Source organism: Molothrus ater, chromosome 18 (genome assembly GCF_012460135.2).
Source record: "Molothrus ater isolate BHLD 08-10-18 breed brown headed cowbird chromosome 18, BPBGC_Mater_1.1, whole genome shotgun sequence".
NCBI lineage: Eukaryota > Metazoa > Chordata > Aves > Passeriformes > Icteridae > Molothrus > Molothrus ater.
Genome location: NC_050495.2, coordinates 11,987,406 through 12,003,133, shown reverse-complemented (window position 1 = coordinate 12,003,133; position 15,728 = coordinate 11,987,406). Strand labels below are relative to the sequence as shown.

The following is a 15,728-nucleotide window of genomic DNA, read 5'->3' as shown; positions in this document are numbered from 1 at the left end:
AGGTCACTTACCAACTTGAGAGTTCAAAGTCCTGATTGCTCAAAGTCCTTGTAATTAAAACATGTTAGATAAAGCAGTAAGCCTCTGCTTGCTTTTTAATTTCATGTCGTGTTGGTTGTTAATAGAAATTACCATTCTCAGCCCTCCCTGCACAGAGGTGTTTTGTAGTGACCTGAAAAGTTTTTCCACTCTCAATAAGGGCTGTGACAAAACTCGTTCTACCCATCCATTAGTGAGGTGTGATGGTTTTGGTTATAGTGAAGTGAGGAAACCCTGACACTCAGGCAGAAAGGAGGCATCTGACTCTATCTTATCAGAAGGCTAATTTATTACTTTATTGCACTATATTACTCTATTCTATATTACACTATATTATGGTATATCTAAATTGAATCTGCCAAGCACTCCACTGCACAGAATCTTGTGACTGTCAGCCAACAGTCCCCTACACACACACCTGGCCCTGACAGGCCAAGGAGACAAAACAGCATCACTTTGGGTAAACAATCTCCATATTGCATTCTCCTTTTGCACAAACACAGGCACAGCAAATGAGATAAGAATTGTTTTTCCTTTCTGTGAAAAAGGCCAATCGCTCGTTTTTAAAATTCTAAAAGTTTAATAGTAATAAAATGGTTATAAAAATAGTAATACAATTAGAGTAATAATAATTTGGACAAATTGAATTAGAACAATATGAGACAATAGAGACAAAGAGTTACAGACGTCTGGGTACCTTTTCTGGGCAGCACAAGCCCGAAAAAGGACCCAGGTTAACAGAGGATTAACCCTTAAAAACAACAGCCTTTTGCATATTCATACGCCTCATCCATGATGCATAAATTCCATTCAAACACAGGATTCTGTCTGGTCATCATCATCGTCTTCCTCTTAATCCTAACAGCACCTTCGAGGTGGGAAGAAGTTCGTTTCTTCTGATAAGAGGGCAATAAACTCTTTTTTCTGAAAGATTTAGGTGTCCTGGGGCTGCTATCTGGTGCGAGTGCCTCATTCCTTTCTTAAAAAAAATATCCCACTAACATATATCTTATTTTAACTACAAAAGTTGCCTTTTAATTACAAGACTACATTTATCATATTATATACAGCACTGCTAATCAATACATCAAAATACATATGGTAAATATCTGCGTAGAGCCATATAATATGCACTTTTCACACTTTCTCTGAGGCTCAGAGAATGTGAATCCCAGAAATATTCTTGGGAAGTTGTGCCTTGCTTTTCTCTGTGACGAGCAATGTGGCTACATTTGGTCTCACAAATGAGAGCGAGTCCCGCAGGCACAGAGTCACCCACGGCGAGTCCCGCAGGCCCGGCAGCCGCTGGTGCAGCTGGGCTGGAGCGGCGTGACCGGCGCGGGGCGAGGAGCACGGGCAGGGCCGGGCGCGCTCCGCTGCTGCGGGCGGTGCCGGGGCTGAGCCCGCCCCGCCGGGGCTCCGCTGCCGGGGCGGCTCCGGGGGCGGGACACGGCCCGGGCCGGGGCAGAGGCGGTGCAGGCCGCGGGCAGCAGCAGCAGCAGCAGCAGCAGCGCCATGCCGTTCGTGGAGCTGGACACCAGCCTGCCGGCCGAGCGGCTGCCGCCGGGGCTGGCGCAGACCCTGTGCGCCGCCGCCGCCGATATCCTGGGCAAGCCGGCGGAGGTGAGCGGGGCCGGGGGCGGCGGGGCTGACGGGGGCTCTAACCGTGGCTAACCGTGACTTACCGTGTCTGTCCCGGCAGCGGGTGAACGTGACGGTGCGGAGCGGGCTGGCCATGGTGCTGTCGGGCTCGGCCGAGCCCTGTGCCCAGCTGGCGGTGTCGTCCATCGGCGTGGTGGGCACGGCGGAGCAGAACAAGGCGCACAGCGCCCGCTTCTTCGATGTCCTGACGGCGCAGCTGGGCCTGGGCCCCGATCGGTGAGTGCGGCCCGGCGGGGGCTCAGCCCGAGGGCAGCGAGAGGGTCCTCATCGGGCCTACAGGTCTGTGGGGTCCGTGGACATGGAACACGACAAACAAGTGCCAAGGGATGTTCAGAGCAGTGGAGATAGTGGCAGTTCCCGTGTCCTCCAGGAGATTAAGTTGTGATACCGATCCAAGACAAGATTGCTAACAAACACCAAGTGCTTGTGGATGCTGAATCCCAGATATGTGGTTTGGAGCCAGATAAAACCACAGACTGGTATGCACTTGTGGAACAGTCTGGGCATTACTGTTCTCTGAAGTTCAGTAGTTACTGTTGGTGAAGCTGGTGCAAAACCCCTATTGGAATCGGTAGAGCTTCACCCTGCCAGGGTGTCACCTGCCAAATGCTGGAACAAGGCTGTTCCTGAAGGTCAGCCATGTCCATCTCTGCTTGTCTTACCCATCTCCCCAAAGCAGAGTGATAATAGTACTTCCCTGTCTCTTGGGCGCTGTCGGGACAAGTCCCTGGCAAGATTATGCACTATGTGGCTCCTTCTAAAATGGACAAGTATCTCATTTAAAGTGTTGAAATACAGACTGTGGGTGAAGTCTGTTTGTACCCTGACCCATACACAACTTATGTTTCCTTCTGTTAAATGAACACCCTGAAGTGTAAGACAGTGAGACCCTGGTGCAGATTTTCTACTATGTTGCAAACTGGGCAGCAGTAATGTTTAATTGTAAAATAATGTTTCCTGTCCAGTTTTTGCTCTTTTACCCAAAAGGATTGTCATCCGCTTTTACCCTCTGGAGCCCTGGCAGATTGGCAAGAACAGGACAGTCATGACATTCCTGTGATCCTTGGAGCAGCTGCTGGAACAAAGCCAGGATGAAGGCAACCCAGAGATGATCAGCTCTGTCTGTCTGCTTGTTTCCTCTTGTGACCCAATCTGTGTAGCTCGATTCACTTTTGTATTTGCGTCCTGTACACACAAAGTTCAAGAGTGAAGCAATCAACTGATTTTACTGAAATAGTTCAAAGTCTTTGTCTCAAGTTCAGGCCTAGACAAAGCTGCTTGTAGCAGTAAAAAGTTTAGTTCTAGAACATTTGGCTTTACTGAGGACCAGAGAGGTTCTGAGGTTTATCTAGTTTTTCTCATCTTTTGCAAGGCAGAAAAAATCCTTTTTTCTGTTTCTCTGTGGCAGCAGAAGGGTCTCAGGCCAGTGAAGATGACCTGGAAGTCAAATTATTTTCTTTTCAGGCTCCCCTGAAAGCCCTTTCTGGAAAGAGGGGTGATTATTAGGAGAGAAGTTTAGGCATTGAAGAATCATGTCAGATCTTGTGCTCTGTGCTCTGCCCTTGCCACCTCCTGTGAGTGCTCCTACAAAGTGTTATTTGTTCACAAAGTTTCCATGGCTCAATGTCTGTCTGCTGATGGCAGTGGCTGAAGGAGAGAGTCACTGCTGAAGACCTGCACTGTGCCACCAGAAAAGATTTTGAAGTTTCTGCTACTGCCAGCTTTAATTCTTGTTGTTCACTGTTTGTCCAGAGTCCTTTTCCTTGCTGTTATGGGGAGTTTTGGGATGATACAGTATCTCACTGTATCTGTGCTGATGTTTCTGGCTCAGTGTCCCTCCAGAGAAGTGGTTTGGGTTTTTAGGACCCATATACTCCCTCACTTTATAAGTAGAATACACAGGGCATTTTATTATAACAAAAGCAAGGTACTTTTTGTGTACAATGTTGCCTTTGCCTTCTGCTGCTAATAAAATTATTTATCAGTTCCCTTTCTCTTTGTGACTTGGTCAGGGGGAGGTCAGGGAGCTCAAGGCACATCCCTGGGACACGAGGGTGCAGGAGAACACAAGAATGAAGGGGGCTTCTCTGCTCCTTCATCATTCTAAATGGAGTTTTATTTGTTTATGGCTTGAGGTATCTTCTAATTACCATTTAAAAATTGTTTGTTCCCTGTATACCATAATTAACTTCTATATTTGACAGATCTGACAGGAATATAATACCAAACACAAATTTGTGTATCAGGCTGGGGGCTGCACCTTATCTGGTTAATAAACTGTCACAAAGCTTCTTTTGATAAGTGTCAGTTTGCTGGCTCACAGCACTGGGGGTTTGTAGGTGTTAGTGCTTGGAGACTGACATTGTGACTGCCCAGGTCTCTCCACTTTCTCAGGAGGTCTTTTCAATCTAAAGTTGTTGAAACTCAGGCAGCAGCCAGGTAGGTGACCTGAGTCTGAGAACTGACTCAGCAGTACTGTGTTGCAGAGAAGGGGGTGCACAGCCCTGGCTTTGCACCAGCTGAGGTGAGTATTCCAAAATGCAGAAAATGTTCTCACTTTAATTCTGATCTGCAGATGGTTCATTTCCTGGAGGTCCTTCTGCCTCCTGAAGTAACAAGCACAGACCTTTGCCAAAGCCTTTGTTTCCTTCAGAGAAACCTTGCTCAGCCCTGGGCCCCAGCTCTCTTGGTTTTGGGCCATGTTGGCCACCCTGGGGACTTGTGCAGTCTCTGCTTTCCTCACCCTTGGCTGCTCCCAGTGTGGGCTTGTGCTTGGGAACAACTTCCCAGGATTGCAGAGTTGAGCAAGAAGATGTAAGAAAGTTCATGTTACTCTGAAGAAATAAATGGCCTATTTTTTACTTCACTGAGCTAATGTTGGAGTAGGTTTGACAGTATTTTGGGACTCTAATCCCCTTGCAAAGGGTTTATGCAGGCCCCTGGAACCCCCCCAGGCATGAACACATCAACCAGAAAAGCAGGAAACGTTTTTCACTCCTCAGGTTGGGGAAAATCAGATACACCACCCTTATCTATGGCTCAGCAATGACATCATAAAAACCCTTTCCCTTGCATGCAGATGGTCCCTGTTCCAAGGGCTGGAGCCTGCCTGACACCTGGAGTTAGCAGCTCCCAGCTATGGTTGATCTTTTACTGTTGTAACTCCCCAGGCCTAACCTCCTAAGGTTGACAAATATTTCTGCTCCCCAAATATGTTCAAACTGGAAGGCAATGCCCTGATTTTGAACACTGAGTAACCATTTCCTAGCCCCAAACCTTTGGACTTTGGACAATCTGTCTGTGTATTTACACTAGAGAGGAGCAGTGAGGCCCTGAGGATGATGCAGGGCACCACTGACAGGAAAGTGCTGCAGGGTTGTGAGAGCTTTGTGAGTTACTCTGCAAACACAGCAGTGGGATGCTGCTGCTCACAGCAGCCCTGTGCTTGGTGTGTCATGGTGGAAAGAGGGGCATTTACACAACTGGTACATTTGAGGTGAGGAGAGCTGTTCCTCAAGTGCTAAGGGGTGATTCAGTGCAGTGCTTGAGCACCAGCTTACCTTCATCAGTGAGTGGGATGTGTTGTAGGAGTGTTTAAAGGTGAGGTTCTGTCCCACAGACAGCCTGTGCTGGGGTCTCTGTGGGGCTGAGGATGGCACCTCTGCTCTCTGACACTGCTGTCTGACCACCTTACACATTATTTATAAAGTCATTTCCACACAGAGCTGTCTCAGTGCTGCTGGGCTCCACTTCCCCCAGACCCCAGGGGCACCAAGTGTGTTCCCATCTCCAGCTGGCTCCATGGCTTTAGGGAAACTCGGTGGCCTTGGGCTGATTTCCAGCCCCCTGGGCAGGGGATCCACACACATTCAGGGTTTTGCCCACACACCCCACACCAGCTGCACCTGAAGCTCCTGGGGCAGAGTAACATCTGACCTTCCTGTCACCTGCTGAGTAGGGGCAATCTTTAGAGCTCTTAATTTCTGAAGCTGGTATCTAAATTTTGCAGATGGGCTGCAAAAAGAGGGTGACAGGCCTTTACTTTGTGAAGGAAAGCAGCTCTGCCCAGCATTGTTTGTGCAGATGTTGGAGGGCTGAAAAGGCAAGGATCTGCTTTCTGCCCTTGCACCATTTTTCTGTGAGAAATCCCCAGATTCAGCTTGGAAGATCAGCTCCACATTTTGGAGTTGGGTTGCTGAAAGACAGTGACAGTACCTTTCCTTGGCAAGGAATGCTCATGGTCCCAGTGTTGATGGGTCAGACAAGACTGTCCAAGGGTACAGAAACACCTTTCTGTCCTGACAGCTTTTGAGTGGGAGCAATCCTTGGATGTATTAATCCTTGGAGGTGGTGTCCAAATTTCGGTGGTGGATCCCTGAAAGGGAATGGTGACACTTTTCCACAGGAAAGAAAACAGCTGGCCCCAATGTTTCAGGGGCAGATACCAGGCTGCCCAGGGGAGGTAAAGGCTATCAGGACTTTGCTGTCCTGGTACTTTTGGTGTTGATGAAGTGAGTCTTAAGCTGCACCAGGGGAAGTTTAGATTGGATATTGGGAGCAATTTCTCCACAGAAAAACTGATTCAGACATTTGACCTGTCTGTTAAAAACGAGACTAGAGTCCCGGTACTAAAGTGATTTCAGCATTTATTATAATAAAAAGAAAGGCCTAAAGCAAGGGGGCCCGGGCCAAGCAGGAACGTTCCTGTCGAGGATGGAGCAGCTGCTCAGCAGCGATGGCCCCGATGTCCCGGGGAACGGCACACATTCACTGGGTCAGAAGCCCCTTTTTATCCTGTTTTTTGTCCCTTTTGGATTGGTTTCTGTTTGGATCCTTTATTTGTATGAAGGTTTAAGGCGCTCGATTGGCCCATTGCAGTTCTGTCCAGGCTGGCTGGTTTCGCTTGCGGGTGGCGCACTTAGGTGTAATACGGTACGTACCGTATTTCTTATAACTACCCTTTTAACCCCTATTACAATAATCAGACTAACACTACATGCTTAACAATTCTCAACTATTCTACAACAGTTCCTAACCTATTTTTAACACTGCCCAGGGAGGTGGTGGAGTCACCGTCCCTGCAAGTATTTAAAGAAGGACTGGACGTGGTCTGGCCGGCACGGGGGTGTCGGTTCCCAGCCGGGACCCCGAGCCCGGAGCTTTCCCAGCCGGGACCCCGAGGCTTTCCCAGCCGGGACCCGAGCCCGGAGCTTTCCCAGTCGGGACCCCGGGCCCGGGGCTCCCTCAGCCGTCGCCAAGCGCCCTCAGTCGCCGCTCCCGCCCTGCCGCCTCCCAGTGCGCGGCGCTGCCATTGGCTGGCTGCGGCAGGGCGGCTCGGCCAATCAGGCGCTGCGTTGTTGGCACCGCGGCTCCGGAGGCGGTTGCGGTGGAAACGGGCGGAGCGCGGCTCCCGGGGGAGCGGCGGGAGCCTGAGGGACCCGCGCTGGGAAACCGCGGGAGCGCCCCGGGAACCCCCGGGAGCAGCGCCGGCATGCCAGGGGCGGCCTCGCGAGGTGAGTGTCCCGTCCGCCCGGCCCCGCGGAGGGGCAGCGGCGTTCGGGCCCTGCCCCGTGAGGGTGGCGAGAGCCCGGCCTGGGCGGCCTCGTCCGTGCCCGTCCCTCCGCGGAGCCGCGGGCGGAGGCCAACGTGGGCTCCCGCCTCCTCCCGCCCCGTGTGCCGCCCTCCGGGCCAGCGGCGAGAGCAGCGTCCCTGGCCTCTGTGCAGAAAGTGATCGTGTTCCGTCAGAACGGCTGTGCTGAAGCGAGGCGGAGCTTTGTAATGTTAAAAAAAGAAACCCAGAACAAAAATGAAGTGTTATTTAAACGTGTATCTGAAATGTATGGATCCCAAGTGTAGCAGGAACAACAAAAGCTGGGAAAGCCCAAGTCACTCCCTTTGTTTCTTGCTTAGAAGTTGAGAACACAAGTTCTGGGAGCAAGAGCTGACATTGGAAATACTTGCTTAAATTTTAAACTGCTAAGGTTAAAGGAGAGAAGGTTTTGAAGGCAAAAGTCTTGCTGCATTTCAGGATATGCACACCTCTTGTAGCCACAGATTTATAGCTGAGACACTCTTGTATCTGAAGAAATTCAAACGGGTTTGTAGTACTTAATATGAAAGAGGAGTTATTTTTTGCCTGCTTGTCTCATGTAGCTGTGTTCCTCTGGAAGTGCTTGCAGGGACATTCAGTTCCTAAGTGCTGTGGCCCTGCTGTAACTCCCTCCTCAGGCAGGGTAGTTTTGCAGCCATGTGCAGTGCCTGGTTTACACCAGAATGGAATAACACCCTGCCAAAGCTGTGGGGCAACACCCAGCCCCTGTTTGCCAGCAGCACCTCAGTCCTGTCTGGTTCTGTGCTTTCAGCCTGTGAACACCAGGCTGAGAGATGCTAAGTATTTGTTACTAAGTTCCTGCCTGTTACAAGCTTCCAGTATAAATAATAAGTGGAACTGAAATTGTTTTCCCACCTTTTCTGCAGTTGCAGTTTCCCCAAGAGTCCAGCCTCGGATGTAAAGTCTTGACCGTAGTCTCTGCTCTTGACTTCCTCTGCCACCTTGAGCAAGATTCTTTGGATTCAGCAAAAGACTTGGGCATATTACTGAATATAGGCATTTTTGTAAGTGGATTTAAACCCCGTCAACTTAAATATGTAATTGATTTGGGATCATACAGACTGAGTTACTTAAATGTCATAAGCATCTACACCCTGTCCAAATGTGTGACATTCAGTCTGTCTGAAAGTAACCATTAATATCTGTGCGTGTATTTTCTTCATGTGAAAAGTAAACAAGGAGTCTGTCCTGAAGAAGATTTGAGGTTTTATTAAATGTTGATCTGGTGACTTTAAAGGGAAGAATGCTTTATTGCTGTGCAGTTGTCAGTCTGATTTAACTAGAGGCAGGGAGAGCCAGTGGTGCACGGGCCAGCAATTCTCATTGCTGAATGAGTGGAATTCCTGTCAAGGCATTATTTTCTCTACATGCAGAACTCATCATGATGATGTATGAGTTAATTCAGCTTATAGTTCCAAACTCCCACTGCTTCCTGCTGTGGTTAATTCTGGATTTACTCTTCTATTAATGCAGTCTCCCATATTAAAGACTGTTTTTAGCCTGTCTTGCATATGTCATCTTCTTGTTGGAGTTGATGGGAATGTTTTATCTTGTAGCAGTGAAGGTTTTCTATAAAGCAGCACAGAGCTCTTTCATATATTTTTGCCTTTACTAACATGATATTTCAAGCAGTTAATTGAATGTAAATTATGGGCTTACATATGAGGAAAAATTACTTACAGGTTATAAATGTGTATTTACCCCTTCAAATTTTTTATCAGTGGTAAAAAGGACTGGAAATATGAGTATCCTTTTTCAGAATGAAGAAATGCTAGTTAGTTAAAGTTCCATTTCTTTTGTTTGCATCCATCTAGTAGATGTAAGTGTGTCTGCAGTAGCTATAACTTGTTCTTGCACTGGGGCTGGTCTGTAGAGGTTGGTCAGGATACTCAGAACAGCTGTGGGACAAGCACTGGTTCTGTTCTAGCAGGGGTGGCAGTAATGAAAATTATTCCTCAGTGGAATTATTGTTCTTCACTTGTTGGGCTGTCTATCTCTTGGCATGGGATTGTGGTTAATTGGTTATTAAAGTATGCTTGTAAAGTATTGTCTTTTATTCTGAATGTTTTCTTTGTGAACAGAATAAATTTTCTAATCCTCTTTGCTTTCCAGGCCTGTTTGTGATAGACCCCTCCTTCTATTCCTGGAGACAGACATTGTGAATAGTTGTGAACATGGTAAGGGTTTTTGGAGATGGCTTTTAAGATGTTTTGCTAGCAATAAAATAGAGAATTTTCTCCTTCCCTGGGACTAAGGATAAATTGCCATAATGAGAACATTGTTTTTGGAGTGATTGTATTATTAGTAAATTTAAGAATTTGGGAAAAAATCACTGTAGTGTACATGTCTATTCTAAGAAAGTTGTTGCTTGCAAGACACTTGAAATTTGGGTTTTTTTTTCAGCTGATTTTGGATGGGAAATGGTTTTGATATTTATTTATTTGCAATTTGGGATAATTAAATTAATTACAGCTCTTGTAACTTCATGTAGAGATCTCTCAGTATTGGTCATAATTAAAATGGTTTTGATATTTATTTATTTGCAATTCGGGATAATTAAATTAATTACAGCTCTTGTAACTTCATGTAGAGATCTCTCAGTATTGGTCATTAATTAAAAAAAAGAGAAAAATCCAGTTTTCAAAGGACACTGGGACATCTGTAGCTGTGACATTTCTTGTGATGTCTCAATTGCCATTCCAGATCCGCATTGCAGCGCTGAACGCGAGCTCCACGGTTGAGGATGACTATGAAGGTACCTTCAAAAGCCATAAAACACAGACCAAGGAAGCTCAGGTGAGTCATTCCACAGTTGTCTTAAGGAAGCTTTGTCTCAATGGGAGTTTTGTCCTCTAGTTATAGGGATTTGTTCAACCATGATATTTTGTTCTTATGTAAGTTTAGTTACTCTTTCTCTTGAACCCTCCTTTAGCAAACTAAAACTTCACTCAGATGAGTTATTTTAGGACAGTAACACAAATATTCTGCTGTGTAGCAGAAAGTATTAAAAGTGTGAAACCACTGAAATACATAAATAACATACTTCATAAAGTTGTCTTAACAAATACATTCTAATTATTTCAATCACAGGAAGCAGAAGCTTTTGCTTTGTACCACAAAGCTCTGGACCTTCAGAAACATGACAGATTTGAAGAGTCTGCTAAAGCTTATCATGAGCTACTTGAGATTCGTCTTCTGCGGGAGGTCAGTGACCTTGGGAGAATGACACTCTAGAAACTGTTTGCTGTGTTTTGTCTTACTTCAGTTCTAACTGGCTAACTAGAAATGTTAGTACTTGTTCCTTGTCTAATTCCTAATGCCCACGTTGTATGTATTTTATAATTTCTAGGCAGTTCTTTCTGGTGATGAGAAAGAAGGGCTGAAACACCCAGGTTTGATGTTAAAATACTCCACCTATAAAAACCTAGCACAACTGGCAGCACAGCGGGATGACTTAGAGACAGCCATGGAGTTCTATCTGGAGGTACAGTGCAGCTGAAATTAGACACTGGAGTCTAAATCTTTGTAAAATCTTCCTAAAATACAGACAGACACATCCAGCATACATCAGACAGACACATCAGCATACATCATGTCAGTGTACAGTTGAATACTATATTCTTTCTGATGCTATATGGGATAAAATTGGTCCACCAAAGCAGTTGTGGTCCTGCTGCAAACTCCAGCAGTGCCAATCCCTGCAGCAAGGTGGGTTTGCATGTCTGAAATGTGGGTGGTTTGTTTGTTGTGCTTTCCAGGCTGTAATGCTGGACTCCACCGATGTCAACCTGTGGTATAAAATTGGTCGTGTGGCAATAAAGCTGATCCGCCTGCCCTTGGCTCGTCACGCTTTTGAAGAAGGGCTCAGGTGCAATCCTGATCACTGGCCTTGTTTGGATAACCTTATCACAATTTTGTATACACTCAGTGACTACACCAGTGAGTACAATGCATGAGAAGCATCTCGGTATGTGTGTGATCTTACATACCAAGAAAAATTGTAACAATGAAATCTGTAGGTTGAAGTGTATCTTGCTGAAGCAATGCAGCAGGGTTTGACAGAGACTGCTACTTCATGATAGAGATTTTACTGAATTCTAAAGCATGGTGGTTTAGAGAAGTTTTATTATTTATTTTTGGTTGCCCTAAAAAGAAATGTCTGTGGTCTCACAGATCAGAGCCTCTGCAAGAAGTTCCCTGTACACTGTTCCTCTGCCTTTCCACGTATGCTGGTTTTGGCTTTCTAGTAATTTTCCTGCTGCATAGCACTAGGGTTTGGGTATAAATCTACAGTCTCCTTCATAGCCTGGAAGGGTTAATTGTAGTTACAGCACTGGATGCACTGCTTGCTTCACTAATGGAATCTGCAGTTATCAAAGACATTTCATAACATAAAAATGGTGAATAATTGTGTTTCTGTTTATGGTTCTAATTTCTTCTGTGCCAGAACAGGCTTGAAAGTAAGTGAAAGATGTACTGCAAACATTGTTTAAACAAAATTAATTACATTCTTTTTCTGGATACAGTACCTAGGAAGACACAATACTCTATTTTAACTCTATGCATGTAATTATTTGACACCTTACAAAACAATTGGACTAATTTATGTAAATGTCACATTTGGGTGGAATTCAGTGGTGTATATGAGGCCCAGAAATGGGAGCTTTGAATGAACCAAAGCAGCCATTGACCATTCCATTTTTATTTTTCTGTTAGCATGTTTGTACTTTATCTGCAAAGCTCTGGAAAAAGATTGTCTGTACAGCAAAGGATTGGTTCTGAAGGAGAAGATCTTTGAGGAGCAGCCTTGCCTCCAGAAAGATTCCTTAAGGATGTTCCTCAAATGGTGAATGTTATCTTAGAGTATATACTGCCTTTGGAGTGTAAATTTTGGGTTTGGGGTTGCTCAGAAAACCTGCTCAGATCTTGTGCTTTTTAGCTTGCTGACCTTCCTTCTGAATAACAATGTGTTGATGCTGCTGACAGAATGTTCTTCAGGAATTCCTTTTGGAGGGAGGTAGAAAGAGGAAAATAATCCATTTGTTGCTGCTCATTTATTTTCATATCTAAATCTCTTGTAATCATCTGCCTTTGTTTTACTAATTAGTTCCTGATCCCTGCAGCATTCACTTTAGTTTTCCTAATTAAAACAAACCAATAACGACCAAAACCAAAACAACTCTCACCCCCCCCAAGAAAGCCTCACCAAACGCTCCCCACATGTTACTGCTTTTCTTCCTGTATGGATTTTATAGTAGGAGTGGGTAGGAGCAAAGTGGGAAGATAGAGGCCCATAAAATTTATAGGATGTGTCTAAGTTATCAGATCATTCAGAACAAAGATTTCTGATGGCTGACACATCCATATGTGTGCCATAAAGTTGGTGAGATGATGTTGTGTGAATGCTTCTTTTAACGCTGTTTTTGTTACCTTATATGATGCTATTAAATGAATCCCCTCTAGGCTTTAATAAAAAAAAAAAAAACAGCAAACAAAACCTTCCACTTATCTCCATTTTTGATTATTTCTCAGTGACATGTCTATCCATAATGTGAATGTGAGTGCAGCTGAAGCAGGAAGGATCATAAATGAGGCGCTGGAGCTCCGTAAGAAGAGACAAGCGCTGCTGGTGCGTGACAGAGAGCCAGACCTCAGGCTGGTGCAGCCAATTCCCTTCTTCACGTACGTCTTGGTGTCTTCTCTTTGCAGAAAGATCCTCTGAAGCACATACTCTGACAACTGTGTTGTGCTTCAGATTTCTTCAAAACACCTTTTTTTATCCAGCGTTTTCTTATTAGGTTATAGGTTAGTTTGGTGTGCTTATGGTTTTAGCATAAACCCCACAGCTGTTAGTTTTCAACTTTTGATTTTAAACCAGTGATGTAAAAAACAAATCTGGTATTTGAGAATGATTTGGCAGCTATTCCAATGTATTACTGGATTTTCATATATGACTAGTTTGTATGTGAATTTCCAAGCAAATTTAGCTTTTAAAAATTGTTTTTACTATTGAGATAATGAAAACTCAGAAAAAATTTGCAGTTCTTTATTTGCAGGAAGATACAAGGATACTAGTAAGTTGTTTTGTATGTCTTTATTAAGGCATAAAGGATTGGGGTTTGGTTTTTGTATTGCACACATTTTTCTGGAATATTAATGGACTCTGCATGTAGTTCATATTGCTGAGAAGTTGTTTCTTCTTGTGAATAGGGATGAGTTCTTCTAGTGCTGTTGATTGAATGCAGAACCTGAAAATTTTCTTTGACATTACTCTATACCAAAAGCTAAAAAAAAGTAATTTCCTCAGCAACTACTGCATGGACCTTGTGTTTTTAGAGAAAATTTTGGAGTGATGGGACAGGTTTTTGGCACTCAGGTGTGTATTGCTGTCCCACTGAGAAGCTCCTCTTGCTATCTCTAAGCTATTAGTGAAAAACAATGTTGAATGCTGTTAGGTTTGTAAACATAATATAGAAAATACTGTGACAAGAAGTGAAGATATTGTGATGCCATTGTGTTTGCCTTGCAGGTGGAAGTGTTTAGGAGAAGCCTTGCTTGCCATGTATCAGCACCTCACAACATGTGATCCTCCTCGCCCCAGTCTGGGAAAGAGGATTGATCTCTCAGAGTACAGAGACCCAGTTCAACATTTGATGCTTTCTCCCACCTCTACTCCTGTCAGTGTGATTCAGCCAACTCCTGTCAGCACCAATGCAGTGGTGACAATGCCAGATCCTGTATTACCTTACACTCCAACCACACCCAACTTCCCAAGTCACAGCCAGAGTTCATTGGAGCCAGGAGCTCCTGTAGGTGAGCAAGGTACTTCAATCTAAGATTCAAGATACCTTTTCTACTTGTCTGGGTATAAAAAACATTTCAGAATTCTTTGGGACATGCTGTTGTTCAGCTGCATGTTGGTGGAGTCAGAAGCTTTTCAGCATATGTGTAACATCTGATAGAAAAATTGAAGGAGTATCTGACCTTTTCTGTTTTTGTGCTGTTACCCCACACTTGAGTTTTTCAGTCTTTAGGATGAGAAAAATTGTGACTCCATTCCAGCAGTGATGCATATCAAAATTCCATGCTGGGAGCTCCTTAGAATGAATGAGCTGTTTTACAAAAAGATGATTGTGTTATTTTTCTGCTCATGTATCACTTTAAGAAGCTGAGAAGACCAAGCTGTCAGCTATATTTATTTGAAATCTATACAAGATTTTTTTGGCACTGTCTTCAGAAGGAAACCAATGAATCTCAAGTGTTGCTGTGTAATTATGTTTTTAAAAATAAAAAAGATTACTCACTTTTTATTTGTCAATTTAACCTGTCAGGTTTTGTTTTTTTTTTTTTTCATTATGTTTTTAGGTGACATATCTGCAGGTGATAAATCTAAGAAAGGAGTGAAGAGAAGAAGAATTACAGAAGATAGTGGTGAAACAGCCAAAAGGAGATCTGCCAGAGTTCGGAACACCAAGTGCAAGAAAGAGGAGAAGGTTGACTTTCAAGAGCTGCTGGTGAAGTTCCTTCCTTCCAGGTACTGCACTGAACACCTTTCATTGTGAGATGATCACAGAGATGAAGCTGTTTGGGATTTTGTTTGATTGATACCCCCCAACCTTAAAACTACCAGTTCCATGGTTTGGTTTTTTTTGAAGCAGATGTGGTGCATTATCTTCTGATAAATGTAATAATATTTCTTTTAGTAAAAATTACCGAATAAAAATAAAAAATTGCTTTTACTACTGTTAAAGTGAATTAGTGGACAATGCACATATCAAAATGGATAAGGTAAAGTAATCTTGATTTGGATGAAAGGAACTGGATGCAAATCTCTGAATTTGTTTCAGTAATATATTCTCACTGTTAAAATTTGCACATTGTTTCATATTTAGATGTTACATAGTAATGAAAGAAAGAATGAGGACTTTGTTGATATTGTGGGTTTTTCCCCCCTTTCACACAGATTAAGGAAATTAGACCCTGAAGAGGAGGAGGACCCTTTCAATAACTATGAGGTGCAATCAGAGATCAAAGAGGAGAATTTTCAGCATGTTGGACCACACAGAATGTCATTTGATTCTACAACATTTATGGAGTCTGGTAGGGATTGCATTATAACCCCTGTTCTTTCTTCCTTGGTTTTGCCATACTGTATGCTTTATTTTCTGTATTTTCCTGTCATGCCTAGAAGATACAGAAGTGTATTTTAAAAAGTATAATTTTATAGCATAGAAGTATCTCAGTTGGTACTAATTTTTTAAGTCTTGGGGAATTGCTCAATCCCTGTGTGCAGGAGCCCTGTTGTGTGGAATTTCCATTTAAACACATTGGAATACAGTAACTGAATTCTGCACATATGCAGTGCAGAACTGCTGTGATATAAGTGCCCAAAACACTGTTGAAACTTAATTCTTTC

At 44.1% G+C, this 15,728-nt stretch overlaps 2 protein-coding genes across 4 annotated transcripts in view; both read left to right on the top strand.

Moving 5' to 3' along the window:
- The first annotated feature begins 1,474 nt into the window (after positions 1–1,474).
- Positions 1,475–3,688, top strand: LOC118693177 (D-dopachrome decarboxylase-like). Its single transcript, XM_036393536.2, has 3 exons — positions 1,475–1,662; positions 1,742–1,917; positions 2,689–3,688. Exons 1-3 carry the CDS (start codon positions 1,555–1,557, stop codon positions 2,759–2,761), a joined length of 357 nt encoding a protein of 118 aa, XP_036249429.1. The 5' UTR covers positions 1,475–1,554; the 3' UTR covers positions 2,762–3,688.
- A 3,411-nt stretch (positions 3,689–7,099) lies between these two features.
- Positions 7,100–15,728, top strand: part of CABIN1 (calcineurin binding protein 1) — a 119,527-nt gene continuing 110,898 nt past the window's right edge. For 2 of the 3 annotated variants that reach the window (XM_036393346.2, XM_036393344.2), the window contains exons 1-12: positions 7,100–7,214; positions 8,179–8,316; positions 9,425–9,489; positions 10,016–10,108; positions 10,403–10,516; positions 10,662–10,796; positions 11,071–11,251; positions 12,029–12,158; positions 12,845–12,994; positions 13,842–14,134; positions 14,678–14,846; positions 15,276–15,412. In XM_036393346.2, the coding sequence (XP_036249239.1) occupies positions 9,487–9,489; positions 10,016–10,108; positions 10,403–10,516; positions 10,662–10,796; positions 11,071–11,251; positions 12,029–12,158; positions 12,845–12,994; positions 13,842–14,134; positions 14,678–14,846; positions 15,276–15,412 (1,405 nt within the window). In that variant the 5' untranslated portion in view covers positions 7,100–7,214; positions 8,179–8,316; positions 9,425–9,486. The remainder of the gene's footprint in view (positions 7,215–8,178; positions 8,317–9,424; positions 9,490–10,015; positions 10,109–10,402; positions 10,517–10,661; positions 10,797–11,070; positions 11,252–12,028; positions 12,159–12,844; positions 12,995–13,841; positions 14,135–14,677; positions 14,847–15,275; positions 15,413–15,728) is intronic. The other variant, XM_036393345.2, reaches the window with a different exon arrangement.